At 37.5% G+C, this 25178-nt stretch overlaps 1 protein-coding gene across 10 annotated transcripts in view; it reads left to right on the top strand.

Moving 5' to 3' along the window:
• HELZ (helicase with zinc finger) overlaps positions 1–25178 on the top strand; it is a 174856-nt gene that overhangs the window by 64794 nt on the left and 84884 nt on the right. For 6 of the 10 annotated variants that reach the window (XM_054537296.2, XM_024235032.3, XM_024235029.3 and 3 more), the window contains 5 exons: positions 1938–2205; positions 13344–13677; positions 14522–14652; positions 20063–20242; positions 20775–20879. In XM_054537296.2, the coding sequence (XP_054393271.2) occupies positions 1938–2205; positions 13344–13677; positions 14522–14652; positions 20063–20242; positions 20775–20879 (1018 nt within the window). The remainder of the gene's footprint in view (positions 1–1937; positions 2206–13343; positions 13678–14521; positions 14653–20062; positions 20243–20774; positions 20880–25178) is intronic. The other 4 variants (XM_054537298.2, XM_024235035.3, XM_024235034.3 and 1 more) reach the window with 1 other exon arrangement.

Genomic DNA, 25178 nt, shown 5'->3' with positions numbered 1-25178 from the left:
CCCAGGCTGGAGTGCAGTGGCACGATCTCCGCTCACTGCAAGCTCCGCCTTCCAGGTTCACGCCATTCTCCGGCCTCAGTCTCCTGAGTAGCTGGGACTACAGGCACCCGCCACCACGCCCAGCTAATTTTTTGTATTTTAGTAGAGACGGGGTTTCACCGTGTTGCTCAGGCTGGTCTTGAACTCCTGAGCTCAGACAATCCACCCGCCTCAGCCTCCCAAACTGCTAGGATTACAGGTTTGAGCCGTTGCGCCCCGCAATTTTTGTATTTTCAGTGGAGACAGAATTTCTCCATGTTGTCTATGCTGTTCTGGAACTCCTGACCTCATGTGATCCTCCCGCCTCAGCTTCCTAAAGTACCAGGATTACAGGTGTGAGCCACCGTGCCTGGCTGTCAAAGTGATTTGGGAAGAAAATGTGGTTAGTGTACATTAGGAAACTTCTGCTTGTGAGGCTATTGCAAAAACAGACCATCAATCCAGAGTATTTTTTTTAAATGATAGTTAATTTTATCGTATATTTTTATTTTATTTTTTTTTAGAGACAGGGTCCCGCTATGTTGTTCAAACTAGTCTTGAACTCCTGACCTCAAGCGATCCTCCTGCCTTGACCTCCTAAAGTGCCGGGGTTACAGGCGGGAGCTACTGTGCGCAGCCCCAATCCAGAGTATTTTTAAAGTGCAAGTTTTTAATAAGCAGACCATCTTTTTACATTTGATGGTTATAGTGGTATTTGTGTTGCCCTTTGAGAAATAAAACTGGCATGTAAAAATGGCTTTTCAAGGAGCAAAGGTTAGAAATTATTAAGATTATTTGGATAAGCTATTTGCCACTATTGAGACATTAACCTTGGTGAATGACTAGGCTCATGTTTATAATATATACGTAACATTTAAATGTTGCCAAATCTCTCACTAAAAAAGACGTGGCAATTATGCATTATGTTGTCATTTCAAAGATAGTTTAGGATAATTTGTACTTTGGAGACTGATCTTTGTCTAACTTTTAATTATTTCTTCCTAAAATTTTAATCTGAGTTGTGAAACCGTTTTTCCAATTATGTTATGTCAAAGTCTTGGTGTAATATATCAGTAAGGTTACATTTTTTTTTTCTTTTGGTTAAGTTTTCTATTTTAGGTATATGTATGTTTCACTCAATAGAAAAGTAATACGCACTACATATAGAATGAGCCAACCCAGTGCTCAGAGTTTATGTTACTATGGATTTCATCTTGTGCTGGTATTGTGCTACTTTTTTTCCCCTGGTATGTCAGAACTTGAACAGTCATTTGTTTTGACATTGTGCCCTACTTACAGTGTAATTTAATGGAGGCTAACTTGGATTTTTTGGAAATGACATTTGAATGGCATTGTACTGCATTTTAATAAGGACTTAGCAGTGTTTTACATTAATATTTTCGAAAAAATTTTTGTTTATAGTAAGTTGACTTAAAGATACTGTAGTTTCATTGTGCTTTATCACACAAGAAAAGATTTAACCTTTTACAGTTTTTGATCTTCTCTTTCTATAATGGAATGGGTATTGGTAGTAGGAAGAGAAAGTGATTATCATCTGATAAAACCTATGAAGAATTTATCATATCTTTTTCATGCAGATTCAAATTTCTCTTGACTGAAGAGTTAAGTTCTAAATGTTAATCTGTATTTTTAAAATGTTAATAATTTCTAGTATGTCCTAGCCTGATAAAAAGTTTTTTTTTTAAACATGGATTTATACTAATGTTATTTTGTTTTGTTTTGTTTTTTGTTATGGGGGAAATAGTCAATGGGTATTTGCATTGTTTTGTTTTTAAGAATTTCAGCTCTAGCATATACAATTCTCATACAAAAATATGTAATATGTTTAAGAATTTTAATGTTATTTAAAAATTTTAATGTTCTGTTTCTTTATAAATGTGTTTTTTGTTTCCATTTAGATCTCGAATACCTGATGCATGCAAAACAGCAGCTAGTAACCACAGCTAAACGTTGGGATTCTTCCTCTAAGACTATTATAGATTTTGAACCTAATGAAACTACTGATTTGGAGAAGAGCCTTCTTATCAGATACCAAATTCCCCTCTCTGCTGACCAGCTATTTACCCAGTCCGTTTTAGACAAATCATTGACCAAGAGCAACTATCAGTCACGGTTACATGACCTTCTTTATATTGAGGAGATAGCCCAGTATAAAGAAATCAGCAAGTAAGTTACTTTAGAAACACTTTAAAACAAAAAATCTCCCCTTTGGATGATATTTTTAATCTTTAAAATGAAAGTGTGCCTAAGTGAAGACAGGTAGTAAATGGTTGTTATTCAATAACTGTATTCTGTCTTTAAAGGAAATATGAGCTTCTTAAGGCAAGAACTGTCTCATGCTAACCATGGTATCCCTGTTATTTAGCACATAGTTCATTTCTATAAGACCTTATTAAACATCTATTAGGGGACAAGCTCCTTGCCACATGCCGGGAGTATAAATCTGTGGTTCCTGCTCTTAAGAAGCTTTTAGTCAATGGTAGTCATAGCAAGCACTGAATGAGTATTTGTTGAACAGATATACAACAACTGAAAGAGACCACATATTTTGAAAAGTTGTTTTAAGAATGAAATTATTTAGATTTTCAGGAAAACGGGTTGATAAAACAGCTTTATAGCAGTTTTTAAATACGTTAACATATTTTACATTTTATCCATATGCCCCAGGTTGAACCAAGTGCTTAAATCAAAAGCTTATTTGAATTATTTTAGGAAAAATAATCTCAGGAAAGAAAGTTAGAGTGAGGGAAGATGTTAGTGAAATAGTTGTATTTGGTAGTAGCTTTCTATTAATATATTTTAGATAAACTGGAGACAAGCCTTAAAAACTGAACCACAATTATGAGACCTGAATACATTTTTATAAGTAGTTTTACTTTTAAATACAGCTGAACCAGCATATTTTTCTTCTCCAGGATGCCTTATGGTTCCTTATCATTAGTATTATTAATAAATACTGAACACTCATTAAGAGTATATTCAGAAAGGAAAAGAAAGTGAAAACTTAAAGATATTTTGGTCACCCTATTTATAGATTAGTTATGATCTAACTTCTGAAAATACCTAATTTCAAATTAAATACATGTAAAATTTACAAAGTCAGATGGAATGTATTTTTCATTACTCTAAGACTTTAAATCCTGGCCCATTGATGGTCTCTTAAAAGGCTTTTATCAGTTGTGTCTGTAGGCTGTTAAATAAGAAGGACAGTGGGTTATATCATCTATATTGTTTATATTATCATGGATTCCTTCTTCTTAGGAAAGAACACCATGATAAATCATAAATATTAGGATTAAATATAATTTAAAAGCTTACCAGAATCCTGGAGACTATTTTTGAGTATCATAGTAGGAATTCAGAAAAAATTATATATTAACTTTTATTTGTTTAATATTTTATTAAGGTTTATAAATCATTCCATTACTTTAGAATGTGCACGTGAAGCCTAAAAAGCTTAGTATTATTATATTCAAAATAATCTTTTAAAAGTGGAAACTTGTCTGAATGGAAAAAAGGAGAAACCCTACAAAATTGTAGAGGTTAAATACTGATCAAGTAACTAAGGCTGGGCGTGGTGGCTCATACCTGTAATTGTAGCACTTTGGGAAGCTGAGGTGGATGGATTGCTTGTGCTCAAGAGTTTGAGACCAGCCTGGGCAACATAGTGAGACCTCATCTCTACAAAAAGTTAAATAATCAGGCATGATGTGTGTCAGTTTGAGGTCTGAGGTGGGAGAATCGCTTGAGCCCAGGAGGTCTAGGCTTCAGTGAGCTGTGGTTACATCACTGCCTGGGTGAGAGAAAGAGATACCCTATTTCAAAAAAAAAAAAAGAGAGAAACTGAATAGTTGAAAGTGCACTCTACGAGTACCTTGCAAAGGCTTTCAAAGCCAGTATGAGAGGGCCTTAAAAATATTAGCACTGATGGCAAACTAAGTTAGTGTGATCTTTTTTAAAAAAATTATTACTATTTTGAGACAGGGTCTCACTCTGTCACTGAGGCTGGAATGCAGTGGCATGGTTTTGGCTCACTGCAGCCTCAACCTCCCGGGCTGGGGTGATCCTCTCCAGCCTAACTGGAGACGCTGAGTGGCTGAGACTGCAGGTGTGCATCACCACACTGGCTTCATTTTGTATTTTTTGTAGAGATGGGGTTTTGCCACGTTGCCCAGGGAAGATCTGGAACTCCTGGGCTCAAGTGATCCACCCGCTCTGGCCTCCCAAGGTGCTGGGATTACAGGCATGAGCCACCACCCCTGGCCCAGTTTGTGTGATCTATCTGGAGAGCTGTTTGGCAGTTTGTATCAAGGACCTTAAGTTTGAATCTTTTGGTGTGGAAATTCCACTTATGGGGGATCATAAGCAATAATCAGAGTCAAAGATGTCTGGACACATGTCTTGCAAAGAGTAGTGAAGAAAAAGTTAATTATGATATAGCTATATGATTGAATGTTATACAACTTGAAATTATGTTCTTGAAGAATTTTTAATGCAGTGACGATGCTCATGATATAATATTAGGGAAGAAAATATGCTAGTTATGATACCTTATTGCCATTCTAATTTTTTATAGATGCCTATACACATACGTGTATCTATTTGTGTATAAAAATGTTGGAAAGAATTAAAGCAAAATGTTCTGGTTGGTGGACTAACAGGTGATTTTTATGTTGTAATAGTTTTCTCTACTTTTGAAATGTTCTATAATGACCATATATTGCTCTTGTAATTAAAAAAATTTAAAGGAAACTGGTACATCATTAGTGGCAACACTTGCTGCTCATGGTGTAAAAAAGCCCTTAGGTATGAAAAGAAGAGATTGTGGTACGGCAGTGGTAAGATAGTGTAGAGTGTTTTTATAGGAACTTCTGAGCTTTCTGTTTTTTTAATCTTTAAAGTTATATCATATTTATTGACTCAAATAGGGATATTTACAAACTGAATGTAAATCAGCTGGATCACTATTGATGTGTTCTGTACACAACTACACAAGAGTTTTGAAGGATCTTCAAGATATAACTGATAATTTATTGCAACCTGCCTGACATGTGACAAGTAGTTACTGTGCTAGAGAATTCTGGAATTTCTGGTGATACTCTCACCTAAAGGTAACCCTGGATATGAAGGCTGGTAAATTAAATTTCTGAATTTGGCAGGCCTATAAATGTTAGTGAAGTGCGGTGCAGAATTGGTACACATACAAAGAAACAGATCCTATAGCAATTAGATAGAGTTCTCAGAATGCATCTATAAGCAAGTAGACATAGATTGTGAAGATTTTCAAAAGTCTGTGACAGAGTTTCATATGTTGCTTAAAAGAGTATTTTTTCTTCTTCACTCTTTAAACTTAATATTTATATGCATTTTAATGTTGCCTTGAATTTAATTTACATTTGATTGTTAATTCTTTAAGTAGAAATAAAATAACTAAGATATATTTTTAAAAATTTTGGGGGAGGTGTCAGTGCAGCTACTAAGCTATGGTGTAGTGCAGGGCTCAGTAACTTTTTCTGTAAAGGGTCAGATAATAAATATTTTAGGCTTTGAGAATTTCATACAGGCCTGGTTGCATTTCTTCTTCTTTTTTTGTTTTTGTAAAATCCACTATCAGTTAAGGGCTATACAGAAACAGTCTGAAGGTTGGCTTTGGGCACATCTTTGGGCTGTGCTCTAGTGTGTGTGACTGGGCCATTTTGCTTGTCTGTTCAATCAATACCAGTCATCAGAGCAAACCCAAGTCACCATTAGAATCATGAAGAATGTTTTGTTGTGGTTTGAGACCCAATTTAAAGGTAGGAGACAATGGTATGCTTATATAGACTCATCTTTCTAAATGACTTGGATATGTATTGACAATAATAAGTGTGTTCTGAATACATTGAAGTTTACCTCTTTGTGACATCGTGGTCAGATCTGCTGCCACACAATTAGTAGGATATTTCCCAAGGTCCCGAGAATGTATCAGTCCTCTGTGAACTTTGAACAGTTTAAGCAGAATATTTCTTTTTTTCTTTTCTTTTCTTTTTTTCTTTTAAATGGAGTTTCGCTCTTGTTGCCCAGGCTGGAGTGCAATGGTGCAATCTCACTCACCAGAACCTCCGCCTCCCGGGTTCAAGCGATTCTCCTGCCTCAGCCTTCTGAGTAGCTGGGATTACAGGCAAGTGCCACCATGCCCAGCTAATTTTGTATTTTTGGTAGAGATGGGGTATCACCATGTTGGCCAGGCTGGTCTTGAACTCCTGACCTCAGGTGTCCCACCCGCCTCGGCCTACCAAAGTGCTGGAATTACAGGCGCGAGCTACCGTGCCTGGCCAAAGCAGAATATTTCTAATCACGAAAGTAGTATCAAGGGGCTTCATACTAGTTTCTTACGTTTTGATGGTAAGGGTTGCAAGAGACTGAGGCAGGAGGATCACTTGCACCCATGAATTTGAGGCTGCAGTGAGCTGTGATCGCACCACTGCGCTCCAGCCTGGGCAACAGAGCAAGATCCCATCAGACTGTGCCTTTTACATGGTCATTTTAGCATTTCTTCCTAGGAAGTAGATTGAAAAAAGGCTCTCAAGATTAGGTAAAATACATTTTAGTTTGAGGCTGGATTTAATAATCTAGCTTTTTTTTTTTTTTTTTAAAGGATGATTTTTTTCAAAGCAGTCCAGAAATTTCTTCTTAGATTGTTTTCATTTAAGTTTTAGAAAATGCTTTTCTTTTGAGATTTGTTTGTTTTACTTTTCTTATCCTTAGTCACATGTTGGTGTGTGTTCAATAATGATTCTACTTTGAAGTGAAATCTGTTTGATTTTAAGAGATACATTTTCAAAGGAAATGTGCTTTAGCTGAAGCTATTGTGTCCATTAAACTGTGCATGCCTCATTGGGTCATCGTGCCTGGCTCCTCAGTGCTAACAGCTGGCATGACAGGCCTAGTGTGGGGTGCACGTTTCATCGTTAGATGGGTGCTGCTTCTGTTGGTGACAGGCCTAGTGTGGGGCACACATTTCATCGTTAGATGGGTGCTGCTTCTGTTGGTGACAGGCCTAGTGTGGGGCGCACGTTTCATCGTTAGATGGGTGCTGCTTCTGTTGGTGACAGGCCTAGTGTGGGGGGCACTTTTCATCGTTAGATGGGTGCTGCTTCTGTTGGTGACAGGCCTAGTGTGGGGCACACTTTTCATCGTTAGATGGGTGCTGCTTCTGTTGGTGACAGGCCTAGTGTGGGGCGCACGTTTCATCGTTAGATGGGTGCTGCTTCTGTTGGTGACAGGCCTAGTGTGGGGTGCACATTTCATTGTTAGATGGATGTGGGGTGCACATTTCATCATTAGATGGGTGCTGCTTCTATTGGTGACACCTCAGTTCTGTCGCTCTGCTTTAGTAAACTCAGGGATTGTTTTATTACTTTGTTAGATTTTTATTGTTCATATAGTCAGAAATCACATGAAATGAAAACACTATATAGGTTTGAAATTTTTTGAAAGTTGCACTCAAGAGATGGAATTGTTGCTAAGGCTGATAGAGCCATATTTCTCATTAGCATGGAAGTATCTTTTTTAAATCTATTGAGTATTCAGTTGGCTGTAATTCTGGCATTCCCTAAAAGGTTAGGGATTATGTAAACTTTAAGGATGATTTTAAAATGTAGCATGCAACAATGGAAAGATGGTTTTTCTTCTTATTAAGAAAAATCTTTCTTAATTGTAGGGATATATTTTCTAGTTTAGGTATTTCTGAGTTACTAAATTTCAAAAAGTACATATTTTAATATTTAAGATTACTAACATAATTTTAGTTTTAGCCTGTTAATCTTTTATACAAATTGATTATTAGTATAGCTATAACCTTTACTAGAAAGTCTATAATGTCTGCATCTTGAACATGTGATGAATTTTCTGGGGGAAAAGCTGCGTTTCTTAGGACTTTTATTTTATTTCTTAGCACTTCTGGTGCCTCTACCTCAAGAATTTTGTTACAAGACACAACCAATGTCACAAGAGGATTCTCTTGTTGCTCTAAACTGTGCGATTAACTTTTGATGCCTGCTAAATTGTGATCAAGTGTTTTGGGATGGTGATTCTCAAATAGACATGAGTGAAACCTTAATATATGGCCTAAGGCTTGGGCGCGGTGACTCACACCTATAATGTTAGCACTTCGGGAGGCCCAGATGGGCAGGTCTTTTGAGCCCAGGAGTTTGAGACCAGCCTCGGCAACATGGCGAGACCCCATCTCTACAAAAAGTACAAAAATTAGCTGGGCATGATGGTGTGCACCCGTGGTCCCTGCTACTCAGGAGGCTGAGGTGGGAGGATCGCTTGAGCTCAGGAGGTCAAGGCTGCAGTGAGCCAAGATTGTGCTACTGCACTCCAGCCTGGGTGACAGTGAGACCCTGTCTCAAAAAACAAAACAAAACAAAAAACTATTAAAAAATATATATGGCCTAAGATAGTTGAGAAATATATGACAGGATTTCAAGAATATGTTAGGAAATAATATAAAGTGGCTAAAGTGGGAATATGGTGCTTGGGAAAAAATCAGATTATTAGAAAAACATAAAATTAATTCAATGAACAAAATTTATTGAATATTGAAGGTGTTAGGTTCTATGCTAGTCACTGCTGATTTCTAAGGCAAGCAAAATATGTTTCCTTGTCCCCCAAAAGTTTGTAATCCAGTAGCGGAGGCAGACTCATAAATACAGGGTTATAATAAAATGTGCTCAGCACGGCACTGGAGGAATGCACAAGGGCCCCATGGAAGAGGCACTTTCCCACCTTAGTGGAGAAAAGGAGGGTGGTCAAGGAGGGGCTCACATCTGCTTTCTAGAGCAGATGGAATGTAAGTTGAACTTTGAAAAACAGGTAAGATTTGTCAGGTTTAGAAGTAAGACAAGGCTGGGTGTGGTGGCTCACACCTGTAATCCCAGCACTTTGGGAGGCCGAGGTGGGTGGACCACCTGAGTTCAGGAGTTCGAGACCAGCCTGGCCAACATGGTGAAACCCTGTCTCTGCTAAAAATACAAAAAATTAGCCTGGTGTGGTGGTGGGCGCCTGTAATCCCAGCTACTCGGGAGGCTGAAGCAGGAGAATCGCTTGAATCCGGGAGGTGGAGGTTGCAGTGAGCCAAGATGGGGTCATTGAACTCCGGCTGGGGCAATAAGAGCGAAACTCCGTCTCAAAAAAAAAAAAAAAAAAAAAAAAGGACAAAAGTATTTGGTTAAAGGAAACAGGATGTGAGAATAAGAGCATAGAGTTTTGGGGAGCTGCCAGTTGATTATTATAGTTGCAATGGAGGGTGCTTGTGTGGTGGGGACAGGGTAAATGAGAGAGAAACTGTGTCCTCAGAGCTATAGAAAGCTACTTACCAGATTTTCATTTTTCAGAGATCCTCTGATGGGGGTGTGGAGAACAGATTTGAGACAAGAAGTCATGTTAGAAGTCTATTATAGTAATCCAGGTTAAAAATGTTGGGATGCAGACGAATTAGGAAGGAGGGGAACTAACAGGGCTATGAGGAAGTAACAGGGCATAGTGATTCTGTGATGTGTGAATGAAGGTTGGTGAGAGAGGCAGTGTCAAGGATGACGTGATTTTTGGTTGGCTTGGATACCTAAGTGGATGATAGTGCCATTTTCTAAGTTGTTAATACATGGGAAGATTGGGTTGGGTCACACTGGAGAGGTCAGATAGTCAGTTTTGCATATACTGAGTTTAAAGGGCATATAACCAAAAGTGTCCATATGACAGTTGGATTTACAGCCCTGAGCTGGGAGATCTGGGAGAGGGTGACCTATCAAGAACTTACAGAGTAGAAGGAAGGCAGGCTGGAGCTTATAGAAAGTAGTTGGTGCTTAGATGGGAGATGGAGAACAGCTAGGAGAGGTAGGAAGAAAACTAGGAGAGTATTACCATATGGAAGTCCTTGGAAGAGGGAGTTCAAAGGAAGAAGACATTGATTGTATAGTGAAAAAAAAAAAAAGATAAGAAAACTGTACATCATCTTAGCAAAAAGAGGTCCTTTGTGAATCAAGAATTTCTTGCACCATAAGTAATCTCCTCCCTCTGAGAAAGTTTTAATGACCCCTAAACTCTGCATATTATATAGGTAGTAAAAGGAAAGTAAAATTTTAACTTCACTTGAGAAAGCATGAAATAAGTAAGGGTTCCTGTTCTTTTTTTTTTTTTTTTTGAGATGGAGTCTCACTCTGTCGCTGAGGCTGGAGTGTGGTGTCGCTATCTCAGGTCACTGCAGACTCCACCTCCTGGGTTCAAGTGGTTCTCCTTCCTCAGCCTCCCTTGTAGCTATGGACTACAGGCCGGGCCATCACGCCCAGGTAATTTTTGTGTGTTTAGTAGAGACAGGGTTTCACCATGTTGGCTAGGCTGGTCTTGAACTCCTGACCTCAAGTGATCTTCCTGCCTCGGCCTCCCAAAGTGCTGGGATTACAGGTGTGAGCCCCCACGCCTGGCCTCCTGTTCTATTTATTTATTTATTTATTTATTTTTGAGACAGAATCTCGCTCTGTTGCCCAGGCTGGAGTGCAGTGGCGCGATCTCAGCTCACTGCAACCTCCGCCTCCCAGGTTCAAGCAATTCTTTTGCCTCAGCCTCCCAAGTAGCTGGGATTACAGGCATGTGCCACCACGCCCAGCTAATTTTTGTATTTTTAGTAGAGACGGGGTTTCACCAGGTTGGCCAGAATGGTCACTCCACACAGACTTCAAAGGATGTATTGGACAGCCTGAGGGCCCAGGCAGAGACTTGGTGCAGAGGCAGAACCACTGTGCAGAGTCCCCACTAGGACAGTGCTTAATGGAGCCCTGGGAGTGGGCTATATCCTGATACCCCAGAACTGAAGGGTCAGCATTATGCAGCTCTTGTCTGGGAAAGCTATATAAGACTTTCAATCTGTGAGAGCTTCTTGGGGGACTGAGCCCAGCAAAGCCAAAGAAGCAGGGCTGCCTGAGGCCTTGGGGGGCCAACTGCTGTTCCAGTGTGTCAGGATGCGGGATGTGGAAGCAAAGGAGATTATTCTTCAGCTTTAAGACTTAATGTTGTTTTCCCTTTTGGATTTTGGACTTACTTGGAACCACTTATTCCTTTCTGCTTGCCCAGTTTTCCCTTTGGGAATGGGAATGTTTATCCTGTGCTTGTCCCACCATTGTATTTTGGAAGCATGTAACTCGTTAATTTCACAGGCACAACTGGAGAGGAATTTGAATCAGGATGAATTGTGCCTTGAGTCTTATCCATATCTGATTTAGTTGACACTCTGGACTTGGACTTTTGAGTTGATCCAGGAAAGAGTGAAAACTTTTAGGGGCTATTGGGATGGAATGAATGTATTTTGTATGTGAGAAGAACATACATTTGGAGGCTATGGGCAGAATGCTGTAGTTTGAATGTCCCATCCAAAACTAATGTTGAAATGTAATTGCCATTGGGACAGTATTAAGAGGTGGGACTCTTAAAAGGTGATTAGGCCATGAGGATCCACCCTTATGAGTGGATAAGGTGATTATACAGGAATGGGCTCCTTATCATGAGAGTGGGCTGTTAGAAGAGTGAATTCAGTCCTCTCTTGCCATTGCTTTTGCTTACACTTTCGTGCCCTTCTGTCTTCCACCATGGGATGGTGCAGCCTGAAGACCATCACCACATGCCAGCCCCTTGATCTTAGACTTTCTAGTCTCCAGCATTGTAAGAAATAAATCTCTGTTCTTTATAAATTACCCAGTCTCAGGTATTCTGTTACAGCAACACAAAACAGACTAAGACAAACCTAAGAAAAAGGAGAAAATGTTGCCACCATTTCTTACCATGTTGTCTTACCTCTTACAGCACCATTTCAGAACAGCAAAGGAGAACTGTTAATTAGTTTACATCTTTCTTTCACTTCATATTTCTCTTTTTTTTTTTTTTTAATTTGGGGACAGAGTCTCACTCTATTGCCCAGGCCGGAGTGCAGTGGCGTGATAATTGGCTCACTGCAACCTCCACCTCCTGGGTTCAAGTGATTTTCCTGCCTCAGCCTCCCGAGTAGCTGGGATTACAAGTGCCCGCCACCACACCTGGCTAATTTTTGTATTTTTAGTAGATGCAGGGTTTCACCATGTTGGCCAGGCTGGTCTTGAACTGCCAACTTCAGGTGATCTGCCCGCCTCAGCCTCCCATAGTGCTAGGATTACAGACGTGAGCCACCATGTCCGGCTCCATATTTCTTGACTGTGTAAATTAATCTTGATTCTCTGTGCTGCCTTTACACATACTTTCTCATACTCACGTGCACACATGGAAGTGTGAGAGAGTATACCAACCATTGTCTGATAAGATAGGCCTTAACTTCTCTTTCCATAATTCCTGCATGAGACCTGCCTCTATGTAGCCATGAATGAAAATTCATTTTAAATGTTATTCATTAACATTATTGAAAGAGATATTTTATGGCTAGAATCTGCTGGTAAGATCTACTTGGAAAGCAATTGGTTTAAAGTCCATTGTAATTTTCAAAGCAATGTGTTTCCTTCTGGTTCCAGGTGATTTTAAAGTCTTTATTGTCCCAGTGGTGTGTTCAAACAGACTTTTATATTAATTAGTATATAATATTTCATGTTACTTAAAAAACAACATTTAGTTTCATTTTAAATACTCAGCTGTTTTTTGAACGTGCACATTCTTCAACACAACTTAGTATGTATCTTTATGTAACTTACATGGGAGTTTATTCACTTAAAACAAAGTTTTGTTGACCAGGCACAGTGGCTCACATCTGTAATCCCAGCACTTTGGGAGGCAGAGGTGGGTGGATCACCTGAGATCAAGAGCTTGAGACCATCCTGGCCAACATGTCAAAACCCTGTCTCTACTAAAAATACAAAAATTAGCTGGGCGTGGTGGGCATCTGTAATCCCAGCTACTCGGGAGGCTGAGGCAGGAGAATTCTTGAACCTGGGAGGCAAAAGTTGCAGTGAGCCGAGATGGTGCCACTGTACTCCAGCCTGGACGATAGAGCGAGACTCTGTCTCAAAAAAAAAAAAAAATTTTTTTTTTTGTTGTTTCCAGCTTGTATTAAAGGCAGAAAAATACAGTTTTTAGCTCAATGAAGTGGAATTGATATAATGGTTTAATTTTTGGTATGTTTATTTTTGATTTACTTTGTAAAATACAGTTTTTAGCTCAATGAAGTAGAATTGATATAATGGTTTAATTTTTGGTATGTTTATATTTGATTTACTTTGTTTCACTCTTCTAGTTTTTATATATTTTTGATGTAAAATATTCAAATTAGTTTTCTACTTCTGGTTTAGGTTCAACCTTAAAGTGCAATTGCAGATTCTGGCAAGCTTCATGCTCACTGGTGTTTCTGGAGGTGCAAAGTATGCTCAGAATGGACAACTTTTTGGTCGCTTTAAGCTTACTGAAACACTTTCTGAAGATACTTTGGCTGGACGACTGGTGATGACCAAAGTCAATGCTGTTTATTTATTACCAGTCCCTAAACAGAAGTTAGTACAGACCCAGGGAACCAAAGAGAAGGTTTATGAAGCTACTATTGAAGAAAAAACAAAGGAATATATATTTTTAAGGCTATCTAGGGAATGCTGTGAAGAACTTAATCTTCGGCCTGACTGTGACACACAGGTATGTTTGAAGGTTGCAGTTTAACCATAGTGGTCTGTAGCCTCATTATCAGCTCACAGTCTTCCTCTGGTTTAGTTTTTCTTCTGCCGTAAACAAAAGCAAAGCTGACTTTGAAGTCTACAGTGGTGGGTTGAAAATTGCACCTGTAGTAACTCCCAGAGAAAAGTGATTCTTTCAAATTTAAGTAACATTTAGAATGTTCCAGTGTTATACAAGGTTGAGCTTTCTGATTAGAGTTTTAAATCAGCAATGGAAGAAAAGATGAAAAGAAACTATGTAAGCTACCTCCTGGGACATCTCTCATCTGCAGTTGTATCTGTTCCTGTTCTATCTTTATGGGTTTTTAGGTGAATTATGTCTTCAGTCTGCCATATTTAACTGGAAGACTAATCTTTTCTCTTTTTAAACATAAAACTTGGTGAACATTATTAATTGTAAATTGATAGAGCATCAGGGCTAATCATCTCTCACGACTGGATACTTCACATGTTCTGATCTTTTGCAAAAGTATTTTCATGGGAATGGTAGAATAAAGTAGCCTTTAGAGATTAGGTAACTTATAAATATGTCAATTTCTTAATATGTAAAATGATGTTAATAATAGTATATATGTCATTGGTACTATTAAATGAGATAATCCATAGTAAAGTACTTGTTACAGTGCCTGGTTATAAATGAACAAAGCAAATATTATTCATCATAATTATGATTAGACTATGATTATACTTTAAAAGAATCTCTAAACTTATTGTCCCAAACAGATTCCTCCCAAAGTATTCTAGTGAGCTGCCAGCATTGATGTTTGCTTTCATGCAGTTTTTAAAACATTCATTTTGTCTTTCAGGTTGAACTTCAGTTTCAATTAAATCGATTACCCCTCTGTGAAATGCACTACGCACTAGACAGGATCAAGGACAATGGGGTTTTGTTTCCAGACATCAGTATGACTCCCACCATACCATGGAGTCCTAACAGGTACAAAAAGGCGATATCTTATTAAAGGAAGTTAGGTTAATATTAAATCGAATATCTGTATCAAATAACTCAAGCATACTTTTATAAGAAAGTTTGCCTTTGCTTTTCAGGAGACATTGGTTTAGAAAGGAGAGTAAAAGAACACTTAAAATGAAACATTTGAGGTTCATCATCTATTTACTTTTTCTCAGAGTCTAAATGAATTCTACTGCTTTTCTCAACAGCCTTAATTTGATAGGGTGCCGAGCAATTTAGGAATATTTCCAAATAGAAGTTGAATGGGGAAATTAGGGCCTTTCTAAAGTGGTTCCAGTAGTTAATTTAAAATAATTTTTATTTATTTATTTAGAGTTGGGGTCTTGCTTTGTCATGCAGGCTGAAGTGTAGTGGCATGATCATTGCTCATTACAGCCTTGAACTCCTGGGCTCAAGCAACTCTCCTGCCTCAGAGGCCTCTGAGTAGCAAGGATTATAGACACACGCCACTGTGTCTGGCTGATTAAAAAAAATTTTTTTTTGTAGACAAGGTTCTTGCTATCTTGTCCATGCTGGTCTCAAAATCCTGGCCTCAAGTGACCTTCCTGCCTTATCTTGCCAGAGTTCTGGGATGTGAGCTACTGCACGTGTCCTAATTTAAAATAATTTTTAAAGATAGGAGAGATTTTTAGAAATTATCAAAATGGATGAAGTACAATAGAAGAAACTACTCAGAAACTGCTCTCCAGTTAATGGTCATATAAATATTGTTCTGCTTAAAGTTTTTTGGGATGTCTTTACATGTAATGAAGAAGGTACTTCCATTTTGTTATAAGCATGGATTGACATGAGAGCTATATGCCTGCATCTGTCTTTTCATCTCTTCACTGGGTTTTGTGCCCTTAGCGCCTGCCCATGCTCAACTCAAAACACCTTTGTTTCTTTTTTTAATCTCAGTGGCTCTACAAAATAGAAGTTTATTTATCACTGTGTCAATTCAATCATGGTAGGGTGGCCCTTTCCATGACTAATGGAGCCTCTTGGATCTTCAGTAAGTGGTTTCCAGGGTCACCTGGGGTGTTGACATTCAGCTGGCCGACAGGGCAAGAGTGAGCACAGATGGTCACGTGGGAAGCTTTTATGGGCCAGGCCTAGGAGTGGTATATATCACTTCCCCTCACATTCCATTTCTTCTGGTCCTAAAAACAGAACAACACGAAATATGCCTTACAGCACAAAACCTCAGTCATTTCTCCCTTGTTTTGCTTACTCTTACTGTGCAGTCCCCTCTGTTCTTTTTAGTGCCAAAATTCTTGAGAGGGAATAGCCTGCGTGTTTCCAATATTCTTTCTTATTCACTCTGTAACCTCTGTTTTCCTCTTGTGTACTATCCTGAAAGTGATTGGTGATCTACTAATTGTAAAAATCCAGTGACATCTCCCAGTTCTCTTCGGATTCAGCTCCTCTTCATGCTTCCTTTTCTTTTCATTCTCAGAGCCAGTGCTGCTTTTAGACCTGGACTATTTCAGTAGCTTTCTAGTTGGCCTTTTGTCCTGTCGTCTGTGGCCCTGTTTTCTGGCTCATCACAAATATTTCTCCCAGAGTTAGTTTTCTAAAATAATCATGTCATTTCACTGCTCACAAATCTGATGGCTTCTCCTTGATATGTAGATAAAGGGTGAGCAGTCTAAGCCAAAGCGCCCGTGTATGGTCTTGTTGACTGTGCTTTCCAGCAGTATCCTTTCAGATTTCTTCTACTTTTTTCTACTTGACACTCCTTTTCTCCCTCTAAATTCTCATGTTTTAGCAATGTTGAATTACCTTGAAGTTTGTTTAATTTGCCCTATACTTATTTGCCTCCTTATCTTTACGTTATTCTTTTTAAAAAGTTTTTAATTGTGGTAAAATCCACATAACATAAATGTACCCTCTTTACCATTTTAAGTGTATAATTCCATAGTGTTAAATATAGTCACACTGTTGTGCAATCTCCAGAACTTTTTCGTCTTGCAGAACAGATACTATACACCCATCAGACAACTCATTTCCCCCTTCCTGCAGCCTTGCCTCCTCTTTAAGTGATTTTCTGTCTCTCATATAATCTTTGCCCAATGTTAATTCACTGAAGATCTCTCTATCCTTTAAGATTTAGTCCAGCTCATATGCTCTCTTCCTCAAGCAGATGAACCTGACCCTTCCATGTCAATATTTTAACAACTATTTATTGAGTGCCTGACATGCGCTAGGCTCAGTTTTGTGTTTTCAAGCATAATTTCTCTCAGTTTATCAATTCGTGAACATTTCTAGACAGTTTTTCTGGGTAAACTCTGAGCTTTGTACAGGAAGAGACTGCGTCTTATTTTTCTTTGAATACCAACAGGGTTTTACACATTATTCATATTCGGCATATTTAAGTTCATAAGAATTTGGAGTTTAAAGAAGAAAAGTTTCAATTGTAAGGCCATACCAGTAAGCTCTTAGGCATTTTTCTTGATATGCTCACTTCTGAAAATTATATTGTATATAATGTAGTATATTTAAATACTACTGACTGTAAGTTTTAACTGCAAAAGTAAGCAAACTTTCAAGCAGGAAAAGATTTTTATACCACTGTAATTTAAATAGCAATTAAAAGGTATCTGGGTCTAGGAACATACTGAGAAACTATTAGTTGTAATGCTAATGGGCTCACACCTGTAATCCTAGCACTTTGGGAGGCCGAGGTGGGAGGATTGGTTAAGCTCAGGAGTTAAGAGTCCAGCCTTAGCAACATAGTGAGACCCCATCTCTATACATAAAGAAAGAAATAGGCTGGGCGCGGTGGGTCACGCCTGTAATCCCAGCACTTTGGGAGGCCGAGGCGGGTGGATCACGAGGTCAGGAGATTGAGACCGTCCTGGCTAACATGGTGAAACCCCGTCTCTACTAAAAATACAAAAAAAAAATTAGCCAGGCATGGTGGTGGGCACCTGTAGTCCCAGCTACTCGGGAGGCTGAGGCAGGAGAATGGCATGAACCCGGGAGGTGGAGCTTGCAGTGAACTGAGATCGCACCATTGCACTCCAGCCTGGGCGACAGAGTGAGACTCTGTCTCAAAAAAGAAAAAAAAAGATACTAAGTTGGGTCTCTAAGGATTTGATAAATATATACAAGTTGTTCCATTCATTGGCTTTCTATAAATGTTCATCATGATACCTGTCTCATTCTTAAGTTCATTAAAGTCCTCAGATTTGAAAGATGAGAGGGTGTTTTAAGAACTTTTTGCTTTGAAAACATGTACTAGTCAAGTAATATCTCATTTTTCTGTAATCTCTAGAAAATATTGTAGTAACAGAAGCTAACCTTAATTGAGCTTTTGTTGCTCAATTTTTGTAAACAGCTTTACATGTATTATCTCACTTGATCTTTAAAATAACCATCTGATGCAAATGTCATTATCTTCATGCACAGATAAAGGAACCATTGGGGGCAGGTATCATAGAATCACAGTGGTCAGGTATAGATTCAAGTAGCGGTTTACAGAACTGATTGTGGCTTTAAAAGGTGGAGTTATCAGCCTAGAGATACGTGGTCCAGGGCTGTGCAGGAGCTCTGCAGGGCCATCAAGGACAGACATCTCACCCTCCTCTACTATGTAGGACATGTTCATTTTCTTCCTGATGCGTTTTGCCTCATGCAAAATATAAGATGGCTGCTGTAGTTTATTTGCCATAAGCTTTTCCTGGTCAGCTGAGGAAGGAAGTGAAGAGCAAGAAGGGCTTTCTTTAGTTAAAAAAAAAAAATTATAATAAGTGAGGCTTTGCTTTTATTTTATTGGGTATGGAAGTCCTTCTCAGGACTTCTTCCTGCATCTAATTGATCAGAATTGGGTCTGTAGCAAAGGAGGCTGGGAGATGGAGCATTAGAGCTGGCTGGGCTCAACAGTAGAGGAAGGCAGGGGAGAAGGCTCCTCGGATGGTTTTGGGGTAACCATTCCATCTAATGCTACATACATTAGATCTGGACTTAGCCATCACCTGAAGCAGTTTTTTCATTTATAGAAGATGGAAAATTGCTGGATACTGGCAGAATTATGAATAAATAAGCCGGTTAATGCTGAAGGATTCTGAAATAAAATGTTTGAGATTTAGCAAATGGCAAATTTCAGAAAAAATATTGGCATGATTACATGGTCAAAGTTTGTTTTCTAAGGTTTTACATTTTTTTAAGGAGAAGTTTGTTAGTTTGAGATTATATGTCATAATATAACAGTTATATATATATTGTAGAGACGGGGTCTTGCTATGTTGCTCAGGGTGGTCTTGAACTGCTGGTCTCAGATGACGCTCCTACCTTGGCCTCCCAAAATGCTGGGATTATAGGCATGAGCCACCAAGCCTGGCCAGGTTATAATTTCTTGAAAACTGAAAGCGTTAAGATTTTTCAAAAATAACCAACTTCTGATTTAAGTACAATATAGCCTCACAGAGAGAATTTTCCTGTCTAAACTCTGTCCTCTATTTCAGGGTTATTTTGCAGGCACTTTTATTTTAAATTTTCTAAGAGTTTCTTTACACACCCTTACTATTTTGATTCACATCCCTCTCATTTTTACTATAGTTGTTGTGACGTATAGTATTTTAACGGTAGTTGTGAGAAAGAATGCTGTTGATTCTCCACTCAGTTTGATGTGTTTCAGCATCTGCTGTCCATTTAAATCTTCAAAACTTAGCCAAGTCATAGAAGGGACACTAGTAAGATAGATCTCATTACAGTAGCCATCTGTGCGACTGTGACAGGTGTTCTCTACTTTGACCAATATAATATGTGTATTATTTGTGTGTGTGTGCAAAAATATTAAAAAACATTTCATTTTGTTTGGCTTTTTATGCCTTTTTAAAAAACCTAATATTTTCTACATTAAGATCTTTGTAAAAATTAGTATCTCTTAACCAGGGACGTAGAGATTTGTTCTTTTCCTCTTGTTTTAAACCTTACCAACATCTTTTAAATAATTAGAATTTGAAATTCAGATAGTTTCCCTATTGCATTTCATTTGTAATGCAAAAAAACCTACTACTTCATTAATATCAGTAAAAAGTTTTCTGATGCTTTTTTGTAACAGAGGGAAATTACATTTTTGGAACATTGCCATTTCTACTTAAAGACCTGGCACCAGCTAGATTTGGAGTATGAGATTTCCTTAGATAAGTTACCAAAATCTTTTTGTACATAGTATAGGACAAGATAAAATTAATTTTGATTTACACGTTAAAACACTCTACACTGACTCTGTTGGGTAACTTTATAAAAAGTAGCTTTAGAATAAGCGTTTGTTTTTATAGATGCTATGCTATTTCAGTGGTTTTAATGGTTCACTGAAATTCACGATACCCGTGTGTTATGTTCTATTTATTAACGAGATGCATGTGTTTAAAATTTTTATTTTCCATAGACAATGGGATGAACAGTTGGATCCTCGACTAAATGCAAAACAGAAAGAGGCTGTTCTGGCCATTACCACTCCACTTGCAATCCAGCTGCCGCCTGTGCTTATCATCGGACCCTATGGGACAGGCAAAACGTTCACTCTAGCTCAGGCTGTCAAACATATTCTGCAGCAACAGGAGACTAGGTGAGAGGGTGGGAAGCGTGCTCATATTTCCCTGGTAGGGTACTACCTCTGTTCTTGTTTTAAATACAAAATGAGGGCTAGCAAGACAGTTTTCATGCAGCTCTTAAACATGAAAAAAAGAGAAAAGGAAAAGCCATAAATCCAAACCCCAGAGCACTAAAAATTTGAATTCTCTTAAAACATACTGTTTTTAGAATTGGTAGTATAGACAGTAAGTTTTAAAATAGTTTTTAAATAGCCATCAGAACAAGTTTGCTATGGAATTGTGGTATCTATTAGAGTCAGAAGACTTGGGTTTAAATATATGTATATATTTTATATGATAGACTTAAAAATAATTTTGGGGTACTTCCTTTTTAACTTAAAAGAGTAGTGTAATTTCGTAAAGGTATCACTGAATAATGCTAGGGATTACTGAGTAGGGTAAGGGAATTGTATAATATTAGGATGGCCACTGCTTTTTTTTTTGGTATTATACTGCTTGAATAGTTTTGTGTTTTATCATTCTTTTTATTTGCACCATTTATTTCAGCAGGATTCTCATTTGCACCCATTCTAATAGTGCTGCTGATCTCTACATAAAGGATTATTTACATCCATATGTAGAAGCAGGCAATCCCCAGGCAAGACCTCTCAGGTATTTTTTTTAAGGCTTATTATGTATCTGTATCATACTTTATTATTCTTAAGAAAAGGTGTCTGTAAAGATTTTAGTAACTTTGGAAATACCAAAGTCTTTATGCATTGACATTTAGAGGTTATGTCTTTTGAAGAAACTGTTTAAATTAAGGAAAAATGTAAAAATATTTGACTATTCATTTCTTAAACATTAAGTAAGAGAAAGACATCCTTTTTTAAGTTTTGTGTGTAAAGTATTGTTTCAACCTGAGTAGATTTTGATATGTACCTCTAAAAGCTAGTATGATGAAATAATATAAATATGATAATTTAAATTAAATCTAGTTCAGTTAAAATTCTAGCATATTTTGCATGGCAGATTAGTCATGCAGTGGACAGTTCTTTATGAAAATAAAATTTTGGCTGTGATCATGCAGGTAATTTCATAGAAGCTACACATTGGATAAACATGAAATACTGAAATGATTTCTGCAACAAAATGTACTTGACTGGTATTTAACAACTTTTGCTACCATTTAAGAGACAAAGTGTCAAAGAAAATTTAAGGTTGATATAGAAAGGTCCTCTGAGTATATATGGACATGAAATGTACTTAAATATAGGATGTGGGGGAATAAAAATCCTTTTCTTCAGAAAACAATAAAGAATCATCAAATTGTTATTTATTATACCATTTGCTTTCATTGTTATATGAATTAATGTTTAGTTTTGCCATTTTACAAACTAATATGTCATGCCCTAGGTTGTTTGAATACAATTGTTTATAAATTAATTTCTAACTGCACTTTTGAATCATAAGTCACTAACGTTTTATTTCTACTTGAGCTCAAGCATGGAAAAATGAAATTGTGTTATTTAATTCTTCAGTAATCATAACCAAAGCTGTTTGAATGATCTTAGAATTCCATTAAAAAAACAAAAGAGGAAAAAAGTGGTGTGACCCATTAACACAGGTTTTTATGCCATATTTTATTTTTACTTTGGAAGATTAAGAAGCAGTAATTATTTTAAATAGAATCTGGTTGTATTTAATGAGAAAATATTACATATATACAATCACTATCACTGTAAATGAAAACATGGTATTTGCTGAAGGATACATTCATCAATAAATTGTTTGCTTCAGAATCTAATCTCTGAGCTCATAAGTGAAAGTTGAGTAGTTAGCATTTTTGCTATAGGTGTTCTTACTTTAATGATGTAAGTTGTTTTGTTCACTTATATTGTTGGTAGAGTGAGCATGTGTGTGTTACATAGGAAGTGTGACCTTCTCAGTTATCATGGTGTACTTGGTGTGAAAACAGTGGAGTAAAGCCCCCTCAAATCTTGGTCGACTTAGCATAGGTCATTTGACACTTGGGGCTGTAGAGCTGTTGCTGATGAACACTAAATCCGTCACTCAGCTAGCTTATATTTAGCTTTTTCCATATAAAATTATTTTTTGGAGGTTATAATCAAACATGTGGTGCATCTAGATATGCAGAATAAGAAGTTATGTTCAGTAGGGTACATGTATAGTTGTTGTGGCCCAAGTATCAAAACTCGCCCTCTAACTTACAGAGAGACTTACACCTGTTTGTAAGTCTCAAAAGTGGTTCAGCCCAAGATGGAAAAACATTTATAAATATATTCAAATGCAAATTTCATATAATTTCATTTAGTAAATAAAATAAAGTAAGAAAAAGCCTGACTTCCCAAATATTTTCTTTATGTAGTCCTACATTTTCGCCATACTTTTTCTCTTTGGGAAAGGTGTTAACTTGCAAATGTATTTCTTAAGAGTATTCATGCATTGAATTAAGATTTATTAGCACTATTATTACATTAACTCATTAATTTATAATTTTCCTAATAGACAACAAACATAGGAGGCATGTGAAATGGAATAGAGAAGATTAGAATGACTGAGTGCTCTGGGAAGATTAGCTTTATCTGAATTGTCCCAGGATGCAGAGGAAAGAACACAAGAGGGCACTAAGTGTCTGCTCATGACCATGAAGATGGGTGTCTCTAGGGAGCAAGGCTCATGAAGAGTTTGCTCTCTTCATGATATAGTCTGGAACAGGCCCTGGAAAGTGCTATAGTGTGAAAATAGTCAAAACATTACATAGTGAATACAGTAGTAAATGTGCTTAAATATACATACTTATGATTGAAATTTGTAAAATTCTTTTAGTTGCCAGGAGTTGAGCTGAACTTAAAATATTTGGAGATGGAGATTTTAGGAACCATTTTAGATCATGTTTAGTTTCAGTTTTTACTTCTTACTTCACTAGAACTAGAAGATTTTAAAATGGAATAGAGGGGAAAATAGTTTATTTTTGTGTGTGGTTCTCAAGATCAGTATCTGGTTCTGGCAGATTTATGGCTTTGCAGATAGAGGTCATCTATGGAGGGGTGCATTTCCTGCTTTCTGGGAAAATGGAAGGTAATTGTTGTTTTATATTGATCTTCAAAGAAGCATATTCTTTTGTGATCAGGTCATTCTTATTCATAGTCTTTCAAGTAATAACATTTTGGGGGTTATTTGTTGCATATAAATTTACTGCAGGAATAAAATTTCAGTGAATTAAAATTATTACCAGACTCTCTCTTATAATTCGTGTGGGATATGTGGATTGGTTTCTTTCTGGAAAATATGTAAATTCCTTAATCGGTATTACTTATATTTTATACTGTGAACTTGAAACTGTCTTGTTACTGTCAATTCTCCAATTTTAAAAAAATGTTAGCTGTGTTTTAAATAATCTTTTAGACAGTGTCTAACTTAAATGTTGCACAAAATGAAAGTACAGAGAATATTTTAAAATCTTTTAAAAGTTGGGATTAGAATATTATGCTTTCAAGAAAATTGGCTCAGCGATCAAGCTTTGTATTCTTACTAGCTTCACCTTGAGGTAGCTTTCCAAGGTAATTGTGAAAAAGTCAGCAGTGAGACTTAGAACTTCAATTTCTTTCTTTTTTTCCCCCGCCTTTGAGGAAGAAGCAGGTGCTTGGAGTTAGTTGATGAGTGTATTAGGCCGTTCTTGCATTGCTATAAAGAAATACCTGAGACTGGGTAATTTATAAAGAAAAGAGGTTTAATTGGCTCATGGTTCTGCAGGCTTTATAGAAAGCATGGTGCTGGCATCTGCTCAGCTTCTAGGGAGGCCTCAGGAAGCTACAATCATGGTGGAAGGCGAAGGGGGAGCAGGATGTCACGTGGTGAAATCAGGAGCAAGTGAGAGTGAGTGTGCGTGTGGGAGGTGCCACACACTTTTAAGACCAGATTTCAGAGCAAAAGCTTACTTATCATCAAGGGGATGGCCCAAGCCCTTCATGAGGGATCTGCCCCCACGATTCAGACACCTCCCACTGGGCCCTTCCTCCAACACTGGGGATTACATTTCAACATGAGATTTTGATAGGAACAAATATCCACACTATATAAATGAGTAATTTGAAAAACCACTTTTTTTTTTTTTTTCAATTTTACAGTAAAATATTCATTGGAGCTCAGAGGTGAGGTCTTGGCTGGAGAGAGAAAATGTGTGAGTCACTAGGGTATTGGTGGTGATTGAAGCGTGAGCACAGATGAGATTGTTAGGGGAGAGGAGGGCTGGAGAGTTAGAAGGGAAGCAGGGAAAGCTTGAGTTATGGAAGCTGAGGGGAGAGTTCCTGGGAGGGAGCAGCAGCGGAACTTTGCATGTTGCCAAGTCAGGTAAGTCGCTGGGCCTGGAAACATCCATGTGATTTAGTGACGTAGAAGTTGTTTATGTCCCTTAATTAGATGGAGGGTAAGCCATGTTGAATGATTAGAGGAGTGAATAGGAGGTTGGTAACTGGAGAGGACAATCTGGATAATACTTCTAAGAAGCCTGGCTGTGAAAGGAGGGGAGAGGTTGGGCAGTGGCTGGGAGAATATGAGGATTTAAGTAAAGATTCTTTTTATATGGGAGAAACTAGAGAATTTTAATTTTAAAAAGCCACCTATAAGTGACAGGTTAAATTTAAATATTGGTAATTTTTTTTCTCATAATGACTCAAATAATTAGCTTTTGTTTTAGATTAGTATTTATGTTTATTAAAAAATCACATGCATACACTATTACAAAAGGTCATGTTGTATTTTAAAGTTGGTAGCAAAATATATATATATATTTTTAATTAACCTAGCCATTGTTCACCAAATATCATTCCCAAGGGAATTTTTTACTTTTTTTTAGCAGTTTCTTTTGATACTTCCATTTTTCTAAATTATAAGATATAAAAATTATATATGGTATATGTATTATATAACAAATTATGAATATATAAT

The sequence above is a fragment of the Pongo abelii genome, chromosome 19 (assembly GCF_028885655.2).
Source record: "Pongo abelii isolate AG06213 chromosome 19, NHGRI_mPonAbe1-v2.0_pri, whole genome shotgun sequence".
In the NCBI taxonomy this organism is placed as follows: domain Eukaryota; kingdom Metazoa; phylum Chordata; class Mammalia; order Primates; family Hominidae; genus Pongo; species Pongo abelii.
The sequence above is the reverse complement of the archived record's forward strand: the minus strand, read 5'-3'. Positions and strand labels throughout refer to the sequence as shown.